The sequence below is a fragment of the Thamnophis sirtalis genome, unplaced genomic scaffold, assembly GCF_051295495.1.
Source record: "Thamnophis sirtalis isolate CommonGarterSnake01/CBP01778 unplaced genomic scaffold, rThaSir2_p1.2 scaffold_1, whole genome shotgun sequence".
NCBI classification, from domain to species: domain Eukaryota; kingdom Metazoa; phylum Chordata; class Lepidosauria; order Squamata; family Natricidae; genus Thamnophis; species Thamnophis sirtalis.
In genome coordinates this window covers 167,932,396-167,949,629 of record NW_028261381.1, presented here as the reverse complement: position 1 = coordinate 167,949,629, position 17,234 = coordinate 167,932,396, and the positions used below count along the sequence as shown (strand labels likewise).

The following is a 17,234-nucleotide window of genomic DNA, read 5'->3' as shown; positions in this document are numbered from 1 at the left end:
ATCAATGCCCTCCACCTGTGTATCTTTGACATGAAATGGTTGACACTGAAGAAGTAGGAGACCCAGGGAGACAAAAGGTTGAATCAGATATTGGTTAGAAAGAACAAACGGTCCCATCAGGTGGGGCCAGGAGAAAGAAAACCAAAAAGGTTACCGAAGGGACAGATCAAGTGGACCACAAACCTGGTCAAAGGGAGCAGTTGAGACAAAAACTCAAATTGCCCCAAGGGAAATTTTTATTGCCAGGAATTGAGGGGGAGCTACATAAGGTGTGGATCTCGCAGTCCGAGTCTCCTGATTTTCTGTAACAGTTTCACTGTGTCTCTTTTACTGGATAGGAACCTTCTGTTTCAAACTGTATTTTGGAGTACATGGAGATATGAACCCAATATCTTCTGTAACTCTTTAAAGCAGCTGCATCTTGTCCTAAATGTCAGGGTTCCAAGTAAAACCCCCAACAAAAGAAGACTCCAAGGCTTGAAGTTCCTCAAAGTTCCATTTTATTAGAGGGCTTCCAGGCCTGACACTAAGATTTGAAGCTGTCCTGAGTATATGATCCCAGGAAAAGCCAGGGCTACAGTATTTTTCGGAGTATATGACGCATCTTTTTCCCTCAAAAAAGAGGGTGAAAATCGGGGTGCATCGTAAACACTGAATACAGCATTTTTGGCCTCCCAAAACCCCACCCCCTCACCAAAATGGCCATGCATAGTCTTTAGGAGGCTTCCAGAGTACTCCTGGGATCTGGGGAGAGCAAAACTGAGCAAAGAATAGGCCATTTTTTTGCTCATTTTTGCCCCACCAGCCCCCAGGAGTACTCTATAATCCTCCTAAAAGCTATACATGGCATTTCTTTGATAAAAAACAGGCCCGTTTTTGCGAAAAAAGGGCCATTATGGGGAGGTGTGCAGAGTGCAAAAACTTTTTTTTTAATTTGCCTCTTCAAAATCTTGATGTGTCTTATACTCCGAAAAATATGGTACTTTAAAAAGTTAGTGACAGATGCTGTATTCACACCCTTGCATGTTCTGAAACATTTTTGGGAATTAGATTGGAAGCACTGTACACTCCTAATATATGCATATGTTTTAATCCTCTGCATATATCTTTCCAGGGTTGCCATTGCTTGAGAATCAAGGCCCCAAGGAAACCACCTTTTCTCCTGCATCAACACCTCATTCCTTGGAAGACACAAGTGCTGAAAGAACCAACCAAGGATATTGGACCATTTCTGGACCAAGAAGCCAGGAGAAGGACGTATACAATGAGTACGTTCCCATATCATTCCCTGTCTCGGCTAATGTTCTACTTGATCTGCAGAAAGTTGCTGTGACTACAGGATACGATCCTGAACTTGCTTCCGTGGGGACCAGCATGCGAAGAGACTATCTTCAAGGGATGACCCAAGCTGGAGACCATGAAGGTGACTTTTCTGGCCATGGACAGGGGGTTACCCCAGCAGAATCCCTCGTGTCCTCTGACCACCGGAGGAACAAGCCACACATTGATGAGTCAAGTGGAGAGTATGATTACGGCTCCCGAGAACATCATCTCAAAACAATGAGCTTTGGCGAAGAACTTCCAGGACCTGTGTTTGAGGGCCACCAAAACTTTCCAGAAGATGCTGAAGGAGAAACGGAACCAGAAACTCTGCATTTTGTTAACCAAGAGGAGACAATGAGCCTCCTCGACATTGCGGGAAAAGACACCGTCTTGAAACAGGGCAGCCAACATTCAGAAGAAGCGTCTGAACTGAGGGGAGAAGAAGCTGTGACATTCTCCCCAAAAGACGTCATCTCCCCAACACCAGGAAATGTGTATTTGCAGGAAGCTCAATTCCTCCCTGAGAAAACTGAGGCCTGGTTGGTGGAGCACAACCACCAAGATAGTATGGAGACCACCAGAGCAAACAAAGCAATCCTGGGGCCTCCAGATGGTTCCACGTTTACTGAAGTCCTAGATCCTTCTGAGGCACAAGGTAGTTGGGAACAGGCTACTCAAAGCACGGAGGGCCACCTTGAATCCACCACGGTAGAGCAAAGTCGCCACGAAAGCTCAGAGGAAGACAATGGTGGCTACCATTGGCCAAATAGTGCCACTGCAGGACCTCCTGCTCACAATCACACCGTCTTCTTTTCTTCTGCTCAATCCCTTCCAGATGAGGCCAAGTACGGAGAGGAGACCACAGCCTTGAATTTGCCTGAGGTGAGGACTCCATTCATGCTCCACAGCACCTCAACGTTCATACACATGCCGCAGCCAGCTGCCTTCGACAACTCGCTTGTGGTTCCAAGCTCACAACCTTCCATCTATCCCACCGAGGGAGAAGCGGAAGCCAAGATGGACCAGGAAGGGTACATCCTCTCTGTCACTGGAGACTTTCTTCCCATGGAGACTGACAGTGGGAGCGGAGAAGACAAAGAAGATGCACCAGCACTCAAAGGAATCCCCCGTCTGGTGTGGGCCCAGGAGATGAATGACAGCTTGCTTGGTAAGAATCCCACCCCCTTTGCACAGTGTCTTTGTGGGGAGGGAAGAAGATGTGATGTGAAGACAGATAGGCCACCAGACATACATCAGCTCCGTTCCTTCTTGCATATACGTTCTTAGGAGTTCCCCATCCTTACATAGCCACAGGAAGGGTTTCATTCAAAGTTTCATTTTTTGAATTAACGGAGATGAGTAAATTGACTGTCCTAATCAAAGAAAAAGCTATAGTTAACTCTGTTTTCACTTCACTTGGAAACCACTTCTGGACTTTGTGCTTGAGGTGGAGGGAAAATGAATAGACTTCAACTCACAAAAATCCCAGCCACAATCAAGTGAGATTCTGGAAGTTGAAGGCCCATCCAAGTCACTTTTTTCAGTGCTGTTGTACTGTGTTTCCTCGAAAAGAAGTCCCAGTCTTATTTTCTTTGGACCCCTGAAAAAACAGCTAGGGCTTCTTTTCAGGGGAATCTAATTACTGATTCACCTTGTTGTGGCAGCACCAACAGCCCCTCCCAGCAGGAGCCCTCTGCCGGTCCACTTCTTCTGTGGCTCCTTGCCGCCACTCACACGCTTCAATCCTGGCTTCTGTTTTGCTGTCAGAGCCTTCCAGAAAGCCCTCTGCAGCTGAGAAACAGTCTCTGGATTGACCTGCGCAATGTCCTCTGGCTTCCATTTCGCCTTCAGAGGCTTTCCGGAAGGCATCTGTAGCCGATAAAAGAGCTCTGGAGCTCTGTTATCAGCTACAGGGGGCTTTCTGGAAACCTCTGATGGCAAAATGGAGGCCAGGGACGAATACGGAAGTGGTGGCAAGCGGCTGCAGAAGAAGTTGGCCTGCAAGGTGAGGCAGATGTTGGGGTGTGTGAGGCTTGGTAAGTAGGGCAGCTCTATCCATCCCCACCCTAGCTTAATTTTTATCTGTGTGCCCCACCCCCTACACCCCAGAGTGGGCAGGATCTTAATTAGGGCTAATTTTACAGGTAGGGCTTAATTTTAGCATATGATGAAAACATGTGCTCAAAAACCCGATAGGTGTCAGCATTCCAAATAGCCTCCAAAAGTAAACCAGAGTATTGCTCAAAGTTCCGATTTATTAAGAGAGCCATGTTGGCACATCTGTGAAAACCCGAATCTGAAAGCTTCCCGGTTTTCCCCACCTAGTTGAAAGTTCAAGATCTTGCCCCTACATCCACAAGTCCATCACATGGTCCAATCTCCCACTGCCATGCTAGCAGTTCCACCTATCCAATTCCAGTCAGGTGCAGAGGTGCAGAGACAAAGGATGACCTTGGATTTCTAGAAAGAACGTTGTTATGGCTACATAGCATCTCACTCCTTACAATCCCCCCCTCTCATTTTCCTAGAATAGAAAATGCATAGTAGAATAATAGAAAGTGTGGCAGGCCAAAGATCCAGAAGAAAAGATGGCTGCAGGCCTGACAATAAGGGCTTCTTTTCAAGGTGAGTCATATTTTCAGGAAAACAGGATCACTCAGAACAGTGACCAAATGAATGGTTGCAAGTTGAATCTTCTCCAGGTGTAGAAAGGAACAGGGGACCTTTCCAGAGCCAGAGAGGAGAGAGAAAAATTGGCAGTTGGCATAATTTGTGCTTTGCTGGAAGGGCCGCGCTATTCAAGACTCCCCACTGTGACAAGCGACACTTGCAGCTAACTGAATCCTGTTCCGCAAAAAGCGTTTTTTGGATGTTGCTTCCCCCCCCCCCTAACTACAAAGGCTTCGAACAGCTAAACCCTTGGGACTGTCACTCGTTACGATTCGAAACGGGGCTTTTAACACAACCGTGTTAAAGTCTCTGTGTTTTGCAAAGCTCGTAATGCACTTTTGCGGAAAATACATTCGGGGTATTGATTAGCTGGATTTATTCTCTTGTTCCTAATGTGGTTACAAGGCAGAGCATGTCCTCCTCGCGGAACCCAGACGACTAACACGGCTCCATAGATTCCCCATCCCCCTGCTAAATATACAAAATGCTTCCCCACAGTTTCCTTACACACACACACACACACACACACACACACACACACACACACACACGAGACCCCAAAATTCCCCTATATTTCTTCCTTTGGGCCACAGAACTGTGAGTATGGGAAGCCCTTGACTTACAATCACAATTGAGGCCAAGATTTCTGCGGCTTTGCTATATAGTTTTTTTCATATAATTCTTTTATTATTATTTTTCTTATCTTCATTTTTATGCCGGATTGTACCCATCTCGTCTCGTAACTTTTGTATCGTTTCCCCCCCCCCTTTTTTTTTTTTTGAGTCTAAATGCCAACCATCTCCTGGGCTTATTTCTGTTTTCAAATAGTTTGTTTTCTTTTGGCTGCTTTGATATTTTTGTGCTAGTTCCTCTTTCTCTAAAATATTTAATTCATGTTTTACTAGTTCCGTCTGATTTTTACCATTTGTTTTTTGTGGTTCGCTCTGTAATTCCGCTTCAAGTCTTTTATATTCTTCTACTAATTCCTTTCGTCTTTTCTTCTTCTCCTTATTCTTCCTTCCTATATTGGAGATCACTAATTCCCTGAAACATGCTTTAGCAGTATCCCATACATTTTGCAGGGGCGTTTCTCCGTTTTTATTCTTTTTGAAGAACTCCATTTCCTGTACAAACTCTTTTATCTTCCAATACTGACTGTTTTAATGTCCATCTTGGTTTTCTTGTTTGTCCTTTCCATTTTACCTTTGTTGGGTTATGGTCTGCCCAGGTATTTGACTCCACATGTACTTCTTGTATATTCTCTTGCAGTTCCGGTGAACTCCATGTCATGTCAATTCTTGACCATGATTTATGCATATTTGAATAGAAAGTATATATTTTTCCTCTGGTTTTAATTCCCTCCAACCATCTTTAATTCCTAGTTCCTCTGTCATTTTAAAAAGATTTCTGTTGCTAAGTGAGACATTTGTAAAGCAAGTATTACCCCATTTTACGGTCTTTCTTGCCACAGTGGTTAAGTGAATCACAGCACTTGTTAGCAATAGCAATAGCAGTTAGACTTATATACCGCTTCATAGGGCTTTCAGCCCTCTCTAAGCGGTTTACAGAGTCAGCATATCACCCCCAACAATCCGGGTCCTCATTTTACCCACCTCGGAAGGATGGAAGGCTGAGTCAACCCTGAGCCGGTGAGATTTGAACAGCCGAACTGCAGAACTGCAGTCAGCTGAAGTAGCCTGCAGTGCTGCATTTAACCACTGCGCCACCTTGGCTCTTAGGTTAGGTTAGTAACCTGGTTGTAAAGCGACTCTGGTTTCCCCATTAACTCTGCTTGTAGGAAGGTCGCAAAAGGGGATCACAAAACCCCAGCCATCATAAATACGAATCAGTTGCCGAGTGTCTGAATTTTGATCACATGACTATGGGGAATGCTGCAGTGGTCGTAAGTGTGAAAAACGGTCATAAGTCCTAATGGTCTTTCAGTGCTGTCGAACGGTCACTAAACAAACTATTGTAAGTCGAAGACTACCTGTGTTGCAAAATGCATGCGTGTCATGAGAGCAATGATTACATACTTAACTTCGATAGGAACATTAGACTTGACTGCAAAAGTAAGAATTTGTGATTTACTCCCTAGATCGGGGCTGAGCAATTAATATTCTCAATGGGCCACATGAGAAATTGTGGTGGGATGTTGTGGTGTTCCCGACACCACTCCGCCACCTGCCAACTCTGCCGACACCGACACTGCCACAGGCTGGATTGGAAGAGCCTGTGGGAAGTGACCCGCGGTCCGTAAAATACCCCTGTCTGCCCTAGATTGTTAGGATGGAGTGACTTGCTTCACGGAAACAGTAAAGCACCTTTGAATCTAGATAAAATGATTTCCCCAGCCTTAAATAACCTGCCTCTTGTTGGTGCATCAGGAATTACGACGTAACTTCTGCCCAGACGTTGTACAACTCTGCAGGGATTCAGACGGGAAGGGCCAAAGGTGAATCAGGGCAGACGTAGCCCCCATCTAGCTAGCCCCTCTCTGGAATACTTTAACTAAAATGATTTCCCCCTCCCAGATTTTCACAACTCCATGTGATGCTGGAAGGAGATACTGCACAGCGAGATGGATCCAGCAGTTAAGGCACGAGGCTAGAAACTGGGAGGCTATGAGTTCTAGTCCTGTAAATTCTAAGAAAACCCCAGGACCGTGATGGCGAAGCTATGGCACACGTGCCACAGGTGGCACACGGAGCCATATTTGCCAGCACGGCAGCCCTCAGCAGCCCTCAGCTCCGGCACACGTATGTGTGCTGGCCAGCTGGTTTTCAGCCTTCTAGAGCAGTGTTTCTCAACCTTGGCCACTTGAAGATGTCTGGACTTCAACTCCCAGAATTCCCCAGCCAGCATTCGCTGGCTGGGGAATTCTGGGAGTTGAAGTCCAGACATCTTCAAGTGGCCAAGGTTGAGAAACACTGTTCTAGAGGGCTGGGGGAGACCGTTTTCACCCTCCCCAGGTTTCAGGAAACCCTCCGGGGCCTAGAGAGGATGAAAAACAGGCCCAATGGCCCAACCAGAAGTTCGGGAATGAACTTCCGGTTGTCCTGTTGGGCATGTTTTTCACCCTCCCCAGGCTCCGGAGGCTTTCCTGAAGCCTAAAGTGGGTGAACACGGCCTACCCCAATGTCCCCGGAGGCTGCCATTTTCGCTCTTCCCAGGCTTCAGGAAAGCCTCCGGAGCCTGGGGAGGGCAAAAATTCCACACACACACACACTCCCCATGTGGGGGATCGCTCATGCATGCACAGGTGGGCAGGCACACCCGGGATAGCATGCGCGCACACCGTTTTGCCACACCTTAGAAAAAGGTTAGCCATCCCTGCCCTAAGATTTGGTGTAATGATTAAGGTACTAGGCCATGGGCCACTACCGGCATTTGAGCTGTTCAAAGCTCTGAGGCAAAAGTGGCGGGGGGGGGACGACACGCTGGCAGACACAGCAGAGCACTTGAGCTGCCGTTCTTTGCTCCACCAGCATTTGCAAAAATCAGGAAAGGCCTTTGAGCAAGAGAGGACCAATTGAGGCAGGGCAAAGCAACCCACTCAGCCGCAATGTCACTCATCAGAGCAAAGTGCTTGCCTTGAGATAATGGGAATCCAGTAGAGGAGGAGGGCAGGGAGGTGCCAATCTGGGTCAGAGGGCTGGAATAGTTATTCTATGTCAGGCAGGCAAGCAGGCAAGAGGGGAACAAGCAAAAAGTGAGTGCAATTTAATGCCTCCCACGGCCCAGCCTCTGAAGCATCTCCTTCATTTGGCCTCCTAGCGTGGCTGCTCCCTATAATTCACTAGCTACCATATTTTTCGGACTATAAGACGCGCCGGAGTATAAGACGCACCATGATTTTGAAGAGGTAAATTTAAAAAACAAAGTTTTTGCACTCTGCAGGCCTCCCAAAGCCTCTGCATGCCTCGTTTTTTGCAAAAAAAAGGGGGAGGGGGGCATGCAGAGCTTTGGGAGGCTTGTAGAGTGCTCCTGGGGGCTGGGTGGGGGCAAAAACAACCCTGGTTTTGCTCATATTTGCCCTCCCCAGCCCCCAGGAGCACTTTGCAAACCTCCCAAACCCTCTGCACATCCATTTTTGCAAAGGGGTTTCTGGAGGCAAAAAAATGCTGCATTCGATGTATAAGACGCACCCAGATTTTCACCCTTTGTGGGGGGGGGAAGGTGCATCTTATACTCCGAAAAATACGGTAAATTAAGGAATACAGATAGTATAGTTCTCGACTTACAACAGTTCATTTAGTGACCGTTCAAAGTTTCAACGGCACTGAAAAAAGGGGCGCACGACCTATTTTCGCAGTTACGACCTTCGCGGCATTCCCCATGATCATGTGATCAGTTGCTTGGCAACTGGTTCATATTTGTGACTACCATGAGATAACAGGTTTCCCCTTTGTGACCTTCCAATGAGCCAATGGGGCAAGCCAGATTCCCTCAACAACCAGGTTCCCAACTTATCATCTGCAACAATTCACTTCACAACGGTGGCAAGAGAGGTCGTAACATGGGGCAAAGCTCACTTAATAAATGTCTCACTTAACAACAGAAATTTTGGGCTCGCTTGTGGTTGTAAGTCAAGGACTGCCTGTACAATGCAAATCAGTAAACACAGAGAGCCAGTCTGGTCTAGAGGTTAAGACACCAGTCTAGAAACCAGGAGAGTGTGAGTTCTAGTCCCGCCTTGTTCAAGCCCAGCTTTAGCCATGATAGCCAGCTTTTGGGCCAATCACCCTCTCTCTGGCCAACCCACCTCACAGGGGTGTTGTTGAGAAATGAAAAATGGGGAGGAAGGTATGTGAGACATGTTCACTGCCTTGAGTTGTTTGTAAAACTAATAAAGGCAGGATACAAATGAAGGGATAAATAAATAATAAAATGAAAACTGGCTGGGTGGCTTTGGGCCAGTCACCAGGAGTCTGTGAATTCTAGTCCTGCCTTGGGCATGAAACACATGTCATGGATTTGCCATCACTGACGTAACTCAAATCTTTCAGGGAAGACCCTGGTCTCCATGTTCTTTCAGAAGGCTAAAAAGGTAGAGGCTTTCTGGATCTCAAGTGGAAGGCTGTTCAAAGGACTGGGGAAGCTACAGAGAAGGTGCCTCCAAGGTCTCATGACATAACAGTATTTGAGGGGGTCATGATGGTCTGGAGTGTACCCATTCTATTTGTGGAGTGTAATTACACTTGCAATATTGCATCCGGTTTTGGTTGCCACAATATTAAAAAGATGTGGAGACTCTAGAAAGAGTGCAGAGAAGAGCAACAAAGATGATTAGGGGACCGGAGGCTAAAACATATGAAGAACGGTTGCAGGAACTGGGTATGTCTATAATGAAATGAACAACTGGGGCAGTGGTGGGATTCAGCCGGTTCGCACCTATTCGGGAGAACCGGTTGGTAACTTTCTAAGCAGTTCGGAGAACCAGTTGTTGGAAGAAACCTCCTTTTGTTTTGTTTTTTCCACTTTACAGGGCTAATCCTGTAAGGAAGGCAGGAAGGAAACATTCTAGTGTTGTTTCTAGCCTAATCTTTATTGCCCTGCTTATAGAAACTGGTTCCACCACAAATGCGCGAATGATAAAAGCGCTCCTGACTAAACCGCGGTGACAAAACCGCGCCGACAAAACCGCGCCGACGAATGAGCGCTGAAGCGCGCCGACAACAGCGCGCCGACAGAAGCGCGCTGTAACCCTAACCCTAAACCAAACCCTAAACCTAACCCTAAACCTAAACCTAAACCTAACCCTAAACCTAACCCTAAACCTTACCTTAACTTAAATCGCACTTCTGTCGGCGCGCTTTTGACATCGCGGTTTTAGCGCCGCGGTTTTATCGGCGCGCTTTTGACGTTCGCGCATTTGTCGGGTCACGATAGAAACTGCCTCTCTGGTTAACCCTTATTACATTGTAACAGCTAAGATGAAGCGCCCATCAACGTGAGTGATGTTGAGTTGGCCACGCCCACACAGTCACATGACCACCAAGCCCCACCTACCCCGCTGGTCATTAGGGCAGAGAATTGGTTGTTAAATTATTTGAATCCCACCACTGAACTGGGGGTAGCACGAGAGCAGTCTTCCAATATTTGAGGAGCTACCACAAAGAAGACAGTCAAGTTATTCTCCAAAGCCCCTGAGAGCAGGACAAGAAGCAATGCATGAAAAATAATCAAGGAGAGAAGCAACCTAGAACTAAGGAGAAATTTCCTCACAGAACAATAAATTAGTGTGGGTGCTCCAACACTGGAGACTTTTAAGAAGAGATTGGGCACTCATTTGTCTGAGTGGAAGATAAGCAAACGCAGGGGACCTGAGCAATCTCTCTGCAATTTGGATTGCTTGAACAACAACAAAAATAAAAAAACCTTCCTCCTCATCTCCCCCTTGTTTCTTTTTTTGCAGCCGAAAGTGACCCTTGCGATAACGATCCATGTTTGCACGGGGGCACTTGCCAGTCGAGTGGAAACCTTTCCAGCTGCCACTGTCTGCCAGGATTCACAGGCGAAAACTGTGAAATAGGTGAGGAGATTGGGGTGGGTGGGTATGGGAGGCTCCGTTGGAAAAGTTTACGGGAATCAATTCCCATACTGGTAGTCCTTCCGAGGTGGGTAAAATGAGGACCCAGATGGTTGGGGGGCAATATGCTATCTCTGTAAACCACTTAGAGAGGGTTGTAAACCACTGTGAAGCAGTATACAGTGTTGTGTCCCACAACAGATTCGGACAGTGAGGAGGTTGGGGAGGAACATGGGCCAGTCCTGAAGTCTGGGGAAGGCTCTGATGAGGGCTCTGTGTCGGAGGCAGAGAGGGGGCAGAGCCGTATGCCAATTATCAGTTGCCTTCGGAGTCAGACATAAGTGGGGCAGACAAACAGCTGGAGCCCATTCCCAGTGTGCCTATGCTCAGAGTTGCCAGACGAAGGGAACAGTTAAAGAACAGGGATTGACTTGGGAGTAAAGGTACAGGTGGATAGTGAATGGCTCCTCCCAGAGGAAATAAAAGAGGAGCGACAAGGGAGTGGAGTTTGCAGGAGACAATTAGTTCATTCCTGCATTCTTGCCAAATATTGGGGGTCTGAAAGATATCGGCCTGGCCACTCTCCAAGCCTGATAAAGGTTGGTAATTGTGAACCAACTTGAAAGACTGTGGGAGAGGAAAGACTTTTCTGGAGAAGAATTCACTGTAAATTAAATAAAAGGGATTTATCGGGGCAAGGACTCGACTTTGTGCTGCTGGGGAAGCCTAGGTCAGAACATACAGGTAATTCTTGACTTACAACCACAACGGAGCCCCAAATTTCTGTTGTTAAGTGAGGCACTTGTTAACTGAATTTTGTCCCATCTTACAACTTTTCTTGCCTCAGTTCTTAAATGAAGCACTGCAGCTGGTAAGTTAATAACCCAATTGTGGAGTGAATTTGGTTTCCCCATTGACTTTGCTTGTCAGAAGGCCACAAAAGGTTAGGCGGAGCTTGACGTCGCTACGACACGACATGCAATCTTGGCGCTCCAGGATTGATGTTGATATCTCTGTTGCTGGAGAATCCTTTTTGGTTCTAAACCATTCTGAAGGAACGGTGATAGAGAAGGTCATGTGCTGCTGATCTCAGGGGCATTGCAAAGCCTCTGATTGATCCAGGAAAAAGCTCTTTTTGCCGGCTACAAAAGAAGCAGCCAATATGACTATAGAAGGTTGGGACAAGCCCCTGAAACAGAAGCCGTACAGGAGAGTGTGCTGAAATGGTGAGAAAAATCTTTATTATTAGAGAAGAGAAAACCCAAAAAACTTGGAGTTAAAATAAAATTGAAGACAGAAGGAAGCAAGCAGCGAATTAACCCTGGTTTAAAACTATCATGTTATTTTTTCCACTTTAATTTTGTTTGTTTTCTATGGATGGACTTTTTACAAAAGCCTCTTACTTTTAAACTGGACTGTTCTTTTTTTCCCCCTTCTTCCTCTATAATTTTCCTATTTTTTGTATTCATGGATTAAAAGCCTCTTTCTTCGCAAGGCTCAGCCGGATCGTAATCTTTAAACAATTTTTTTTTCATTTCCGGAGTTCAGAGCTTAGAAAAGAGAGTCAAAAACAGAGGGAAAAGATGTAACACTGCCATCGAGAGGCTAGAGGCTTGGCAACATCTGATATTACAAAGCTATCGGCTTTGTTTACTGAAAGGGTCAGTGGAAAAAACTTCACTGAATTTGTTGAAACCTAGCAAAAGCCTTGGATGTTTTAGTGGCAGTGTTTATAACTTGGAAAAATGGCACAATATGAAGAAGAAAAGGAACTAACATTGCAAAAAATTATGTTAGAAATTCAAAAATTCTTAATAATCACCGAGGGAATTGAAAAGAGACTTGAAATTATAGATCAAAATACAGAAAGGACGGAGGGAAGAGTTGAGAATACTTATAAAACAATGATGAAATTTGAAGACAGAGTTCAAAAAATCACAGAGACATATGAAAGTGATAAGAAAATTGTTGACACTGACAGCAAATCGAGTGCGGAAGGAAATGATAAGTGCGAAATATGGAAAGGAGAGATCGATGAACTGGAACTCTATCTCAGATGTCAAAACATAGATGAAGAAAGGGGAGAAAATTTGGCAGAAACAATGAGAGTAATTTCGGCAGAAGCACTAGTGATAACAAAAGTCAAGCTGATGAAAGGAACAGATGGAGGGTTTCGAATTCTTATAAGATATCCAATGAAAAACAAGTTGTCAAGAGAAGTCCACATAGGACTTATCAAGAAAGCACTTAGAATACAGATTCTACAAATGGCAAGAGATATTGGACTGCACTATTTCTGGAATGATACAGGATGATGAAAGGAAATGTCACAATAAAATTTAGTTAAATGTAGTTAAACTTTGAGTACTATGTATAAGATAAAGTAACAATAGCTACAGTCAAATAAATGATCAATAATGATAATAAGGCATTTATATATACTAAATTGATAATATGAAATTTTATACAAACTGTAAGTGAGGATGATGGAGACGATGTTGAAAAGCCTTTTTATAAAAGATAAATGAGTCCATATAGAATAGAATATAAAGATGTAATATCATTGGATGATTTCAGGATGATGTAATGAAAAGCCATAATAGATGGAATCTCAGGAAGTTTTGAGAATTGGGATAATGACAGTGTTCCAAATATCATGCAGAATTAAATCAGAGTCCAAGGCAGAGCTATCCGTAAAGTTCCAATTTAATAAGTCAGACATGTTGGGACATCTGTGGAAAATCCCAATTCTGAAAACTTCCTGCGATTCCATCCAGTTGAAAGTTCATGATCTTGTCCCCACACCCACAAATCCATCACATGGTCCAATCTTCTTCGGTCATGCTGGCATCTCCACCCAGCTGGTTCCAGTCAGATGCAGAGGTGTGGAGACAAAAGATGACCTTGGGCTTCTAGAAAAGAATGACAACAACACATTCCACAATTCTACTCCTTTCTATTCCCCCCTCTCAATTACTACACTAATGAAGCAGCATAGTGAAATAATAGAAAGTGTGGCAGGCCAAAGAACCTAAAAGGAACATAACTACAGGCCTGACGATGTTGTTGTTGTTGTTGTTGTTGTTGTTTATTAGTTTTGTATGCCGCCCACTCCCGAAGGACTCCGGGCGGCTCACAATAAACAGGGAAAGGGAAATAAATAAGACAAAACAAAGAATTTAAAAATGCACAACATTCACAATTGAGGCGGGGCTGGATATTTCAACAGCCCCCAGCCTGTCGGAACAGCCAGGCCTTGGTAGCTTTACGGAAGGCCGGGAGGGTAGTAAGGGTCCGGATCTCCATGGGGAGCTCATTCCAGAGGGCCGGCACAGCAACAGAGAAGGCTTTCCCCCGGCGGTTGCCAGCCGACATTGGCTGGCCGATGGAACCTGGAGAAGGCCAAGCCTGTGAGATCTAATCGGTCTATGGGAGGTAATTGGCAGGAGGCGGTCTCTCAGGTACCCAGGTCCGATGCCATGCAGGGCTTTATAAGTAACAACTAGCACCTTGAAGCGTGTCCGGAGACCAATGGGTAGCCAGTGCAGCTCGTGGAGGATAGGTGTAACATGGGTGTACCTGGGTGCATCCACGATCGCTCGCGTGGCTGCATTCTGGACTAGCTGAAGTCTTCGAACACTTTTCAAGGGCAGCCCCATGTAGAGCATAAAGAGATTAAATTTACTTCAAATTTAATCTGCCTCATATAAAAAGGATGTAATAATAGCTATGCTTAATGGATGTTTAACAATTATAACAATTTGTATAAATATATATTAGATTGATGATACTAATAATGGAAAAAAACGGAATTGAAAATTATTAGAGAATGTCATTAATGCTAAAATAATAAAATGATTTAGAATAGGATGCAAAAAAAATTCTTTATTATTGGGTATATTGAAGATGATATAATGAATCATTATAATATAAATGGATACATATTTAGAATACCTTGTTTAAAATGGAGAAACAATAGTGATAATTAAACAAATGAAGTGTAATAATAATGTATACAAAGATATTTGATTGACAATGTGTGATTTTTGATAAAGCTCAAGTGATGACTATGGAAACGACGCAGAAAGATCTTGTAACCAATCGACACACTATATGTAGTTGAAGAGGTTTTTATGTTATATGTTTTGTGTGTTTGTTTGAAAATAAATGACCTGGATGACTGAGAATCTCTACAGGCTTTTTTTAAACAAACTGTTGTAAGTTGAGGACTATTCGTATAAGTCTAACTGCTATTGCTATTGTTGGCAAATACTTTTGAAGCAGTGGTGGGATTCAGCCGGTTCGGACCAGTTTGAGCGAACCAGTTGTTAAATTACTGGCTGGCCCCGCCCCTTCCTGCCCCGCCCCTTCCAGGAGTCTCCCCGCAGCCCATTTTTGCCCCCAGGGGAGTGCAGGAGGCCGAGTGCTGCCTGTCACACTCCCTGGCCATGCCCACCATAGCCAGGCCCACCCACCCAGTCATTAGGGCAGAGAACGGGTTGTTAAATTATTTGAGTCCCACCACTGTTTTGAAGGTATTGTTTTTGCAGATATTTTTGACCCAATCCTCCCTTCGCTCTAAAGTTCTAAGAAAGAACCGAAATGGCTACAGTTAGCCAAAGAAGCGAGGTTTGACGTTTCACACCAATTTTATGCACATGCTCGGCTGTCGGGCTCACAGATGGATGTAGCTGCATTTATCTGCTGGATTGCTGTGTTGTTAATCTTCGCTTGGGATGCAGCTGGCTGCTGTTCCTCCAACTCAGATAAGCCCTGAGGATTCATCCCCAGCCCTGAGCTTGTCTGTGTTTCAAGCCAACTCATATGCACAGACTAGATTTCCCGAGAGGATTCAGTGCATCCATTGGGAGTATTTCTCCAGGGCAGTGTATCTCAGCCTTGGCAATTCGAAGTTGTATGGACTTCAACTCCCAGAATTCCCCAGCCAGCCATGAAAGAGAAAAAGTAGTTTCTGATTTTCTTTACAGCAATTATAAGTACAACTACAAAGTTAGCTCTTACTCTATGGTTATACAAAAACCCACTCTTTTTATAATATTTTTTTCTAATCCTCAAAACCATAAATCATAAGTTCATTTTTTTGCCTGCTACAGTATATGCAAAAAGCCAATTCCGTCTAGTTAAATTAAATTAATTAAAGCACCAGGCTAGAAAGCCGGAAATGTAAGTTCAAGTCCTGCCTTAGCCATGAAGGCCAACTGGGTCGTATTGGGTGAATGATAAGGAGACTGGGAGTTCTAGTCCTGCCTTAGCCATGAAGGCCAATTGGGTCATATTGGGTCAATCATAAGGAGACTGGGAGTTCTACTCCTGCCTTAGCCATGACTTGGGTTGTGAGCCGCCCTGAGTCCCCTTCGGGGAAAAGGGCGGCATAGAAATATAATAAATTCAAATTCAATTCAAATGAAAGCCAACTGGGTCATATTGGGTCAATCATAAGGAGACTGGGAGTTCTAGTCCTCCCTTAGCCATGAAAGCCAACTGGGTCATATTGGGTGAATTATAAGGAGACTGGAAGTTCTAGTCCTGCCTTAGCCATGAAACTCAACTGAGTCATATTGGGCTAATCATAAGAAGACGTTGAGTTGTAGTCCCACCTTAGCCATGAAAGCCAACTGGGTGATATTGGGCCAATTATAAGGAGACTGAGAGTTCTAGTCCCGCCTTAGCCACGAAAGCCAACTGGGTGATATTCGGCCAATCATAAGGAGTTCTAGTCCCGCCTTAGCCATGAAAGCCAGCTGGGTGGCTTTGGGTCCCTCTCACTCAGCCCAACCCACTTCACAGAGTTGTGGAAAAATAGGAAGAGGGAAGTGTGTTGAATATGTTCACTGCCTAGATTTATTTCTAAAGATAATACAGGTAGTCCTTGACTCATGACCACAAATGAGTCCAAAATCTCTGTTGTTAAGTGAGACATTTGTTAAGTGAGTTTTGCTCCGTTTTATTACCTTTCTTGCCGCAGATGTTAAGTGAATCACTGCAGTGGATAAATTAGTAACCTGGTTGTTAAGTGAATCTGACTTCCCCATGGACTTGGCTTGTCAGAAGGTCACAAAAGGGGGTTCACATGGGTCCCCGGGACACTGCAACCGTCATAAATATGAACCGGTTGCACAAGCATCTGAATTTTGATCACATTTTGGTCATGGGGCTGCTGGGAACATTCTTAAGTGTGAAAAACGGTCGTAAGTCACTTTTTTCCAGTGCCGTTGTAACTTTGAACGGTCACTAAATGAACTGTTGTAAGCCGAGGACTGACTGTAAAGGCGGGATAGAAATAAATTAAAATAAATAAAAAGTGTATTGGGGTTTCCTGAAAAACAGAACCCGGGCAATCAGAAGGGGGACTTGGGAATCCCAGGCAGCAGCAGCCATAATGTGACAGAGTCCCGGCCTTCACACCTGCTCTTCTCCCCACAGATATTGATGACTGCTTATCCAACCCTTGTCAAAATGGCGGCACCTGCATTGACGAGATCAACGCCTTTGTCTGCCTGTGTTTGCCCAGCTACGGAGGGAGCTTATGCAACCGAGGTGAGAAGGACCCTCTACAATTTTTTATGCAAAAATCATTCAGATGAGGAATAAAGCACCGCACAGCGTGTTCAGCTTCTCTAGCAGTGGTGGGATTCAGCCAGTTCGCACCTATTCGGGAGAACCGGTTGTTAACTTTCTAAGCAGTTGG

The 17,234-nt window shown here is 44.9% G+C and overlaps 1 protein-coding gene across 1 annotated transcript in view; it reads left to right on the top strand.

Annotated features, from left to right (window-relative positions):
• The window catches only part of NCAN (neurocan), a 90,060-nt gene that overhangs the window by 53,946 nt on the left and 18,880 nt on the right, over window positions 1-17,234 (top strand). The window contains exons 7-9 of the mRNA XM_087704958.1: window positions 1,115-2,491; window positions 10,412-10,528; window positions 16,970-17,083. Coding sequence (XP_087561084.1) covers window positions 1,115-2,491; window positions 10,412-10,528; window positions 16,970-17,083 — 1,608 coding nt within the window. The remainder of the gene's footprint in view (window positions 1-1,114; window positions 2,492-10,411; window positions 10,529-16,969; window positions 17,084-17,234) is intronic.